The sequence below is a fragment of the Belonocnema kinseyi genome, chromosome 1 (genome assembly GCF_010883055.1).
Source record: "Belonocnema kinseyi isolate 2016_QV_RU_SX_M_011 chromosome 1, B_treatae_v1, whole genome shotgun sequence".
Taxonomy (NCBI): domain Eukaryota; kingdom Metazoa; phylum Arthropoda; class Insecta; order Hymenoptera; family Cynipidae; genus Belonocnema; species Belonocnema kinseyi.
The window spans coordinates 133,659,175-133,660,476 of NC_046657.1; the positions used below are offsets into that span (position 1 = coordinate 133,659,175).

General features: G+C 47.5%; 1 protein-coding gene across 1 annotated transcript in view; it reads left to right on the forward strand.

Annotated features, from left to right (window-relative positions):
• Positions 1-522: 522 nt before the first annotated feature.
• LOC117180119 overlaps positions 523-1,302 on the forward strand; it is a 12,009-nt gene continuing 11,229 nt past the window's right edge. The window contains exon 1 of the mRNA XM_033372460.1: positions 523-1,123. Within this exon, the coding sequence (XP_033228351.1) occupies positions 523-1,123 (601 nt within the window). The remainder of the gene's footprint in view (positions 1,124-1,302) is intronic.

The following is a 1,302-nucleotide window of genomic DNA, read 5'->3' on the forward strand; positions in this document are numbered from 1 at the left end:
GAGTTTGTCTTAGGCTTAGACGCACAATCAGATGTTGATATGGTGTTTGCGGCGCGTTACAAAGAGATTTTTATGCCAGATAAAAACGGTCAGGTGTACTCACTTGAAACATAGCTAACCGCGGAAGAAAACTGCGATGGCATCCTGGACTTATCGAGCGAATGGGATAGGGAATTACAGGAATTAATTAAAAGGAAAATAATTCCTAAGAGGGAGGGCCAGCTTAACGCCACTCATTTGGTTAAGCATCACATAGACGTACAGGCCATCCTCCTATCAGGGATAGGTATCGAGTACTGTCCCCTAAGGTGCAGGAGGCCATGTATGTGGATGTCGATAGGATGCTTGCCGAAGGGGTGATTAAAGAGTCCTCTTGTGAATGGTCGGCTCCTATAGTAATGGTCAAGAAGGGTGACGGGGGTTACCGGCAGGGGTCTCTTTCAATTCGCTCGTATGCCGCTCGTTCTGACAGGGGTTCCGGCCACCTTCTAAAGGCTTATAGATAAGATCATTACTCCCGAGATGAGGCCTAAGGCGTTCACCTATCTTGGCGACATCATAGTGGTCACGGAGACCTTTGAGGAGCATCTGTGCTGGTTGGAGATGGTTTTAGATAGGATTTCCGAAGCTGGCTTGACCATGTACCCAGATAAGAGCAAGTTTTGTTATGCCGAAGTTCGATATTTAGGCTTCATAGTCTACAAACAAGGATGGAGGCCAGGCCCGGATAAAATATCTCCCATCCTTACGTACCCAGCTTCCCGCACGGTTAAACAGCTTCGTAGATTTATGGGGTTAGCATCATGGTACAGGTGGATCATTTCGGAGTCTGTTAAAGTAACGGAACCCTTGACCAGACTATATAAGTTGAACGTGAAGTGGCATTGGGGGGAGGAACAGCAGGGGGCCTTCGACTGGATTAAAAAGGCTCTGACCTCTGCACCTATTCTCGCTTATCCCTCATTCGGTGATATAGAGAAGAACCCCTTCGACCTGCAGACAGATAATAGTGCTACCGGTGTGGGTATGGTGCTGACTCAAGTCCAGGATGGCCAGGAGAAGGTGATCGCCTTCGCGAGTCGCACCCTGTCCACAGCCGAACGCAATTATTCGGTAACCGAGTGTGAGTGTCTCGCAGTCATATTCGGGATTACGAAATTCCGAAAGCATCTATAGCGTTTTCACTTCAAGGTAATAATCGACCACAGTAGTTTGAGATGGTTACGTAACCTGAACAACCATACAGGTAAACTCGCCAGATGGTCCCTTGAACTTCTCGAATACAACTTCAAGATCATTCAT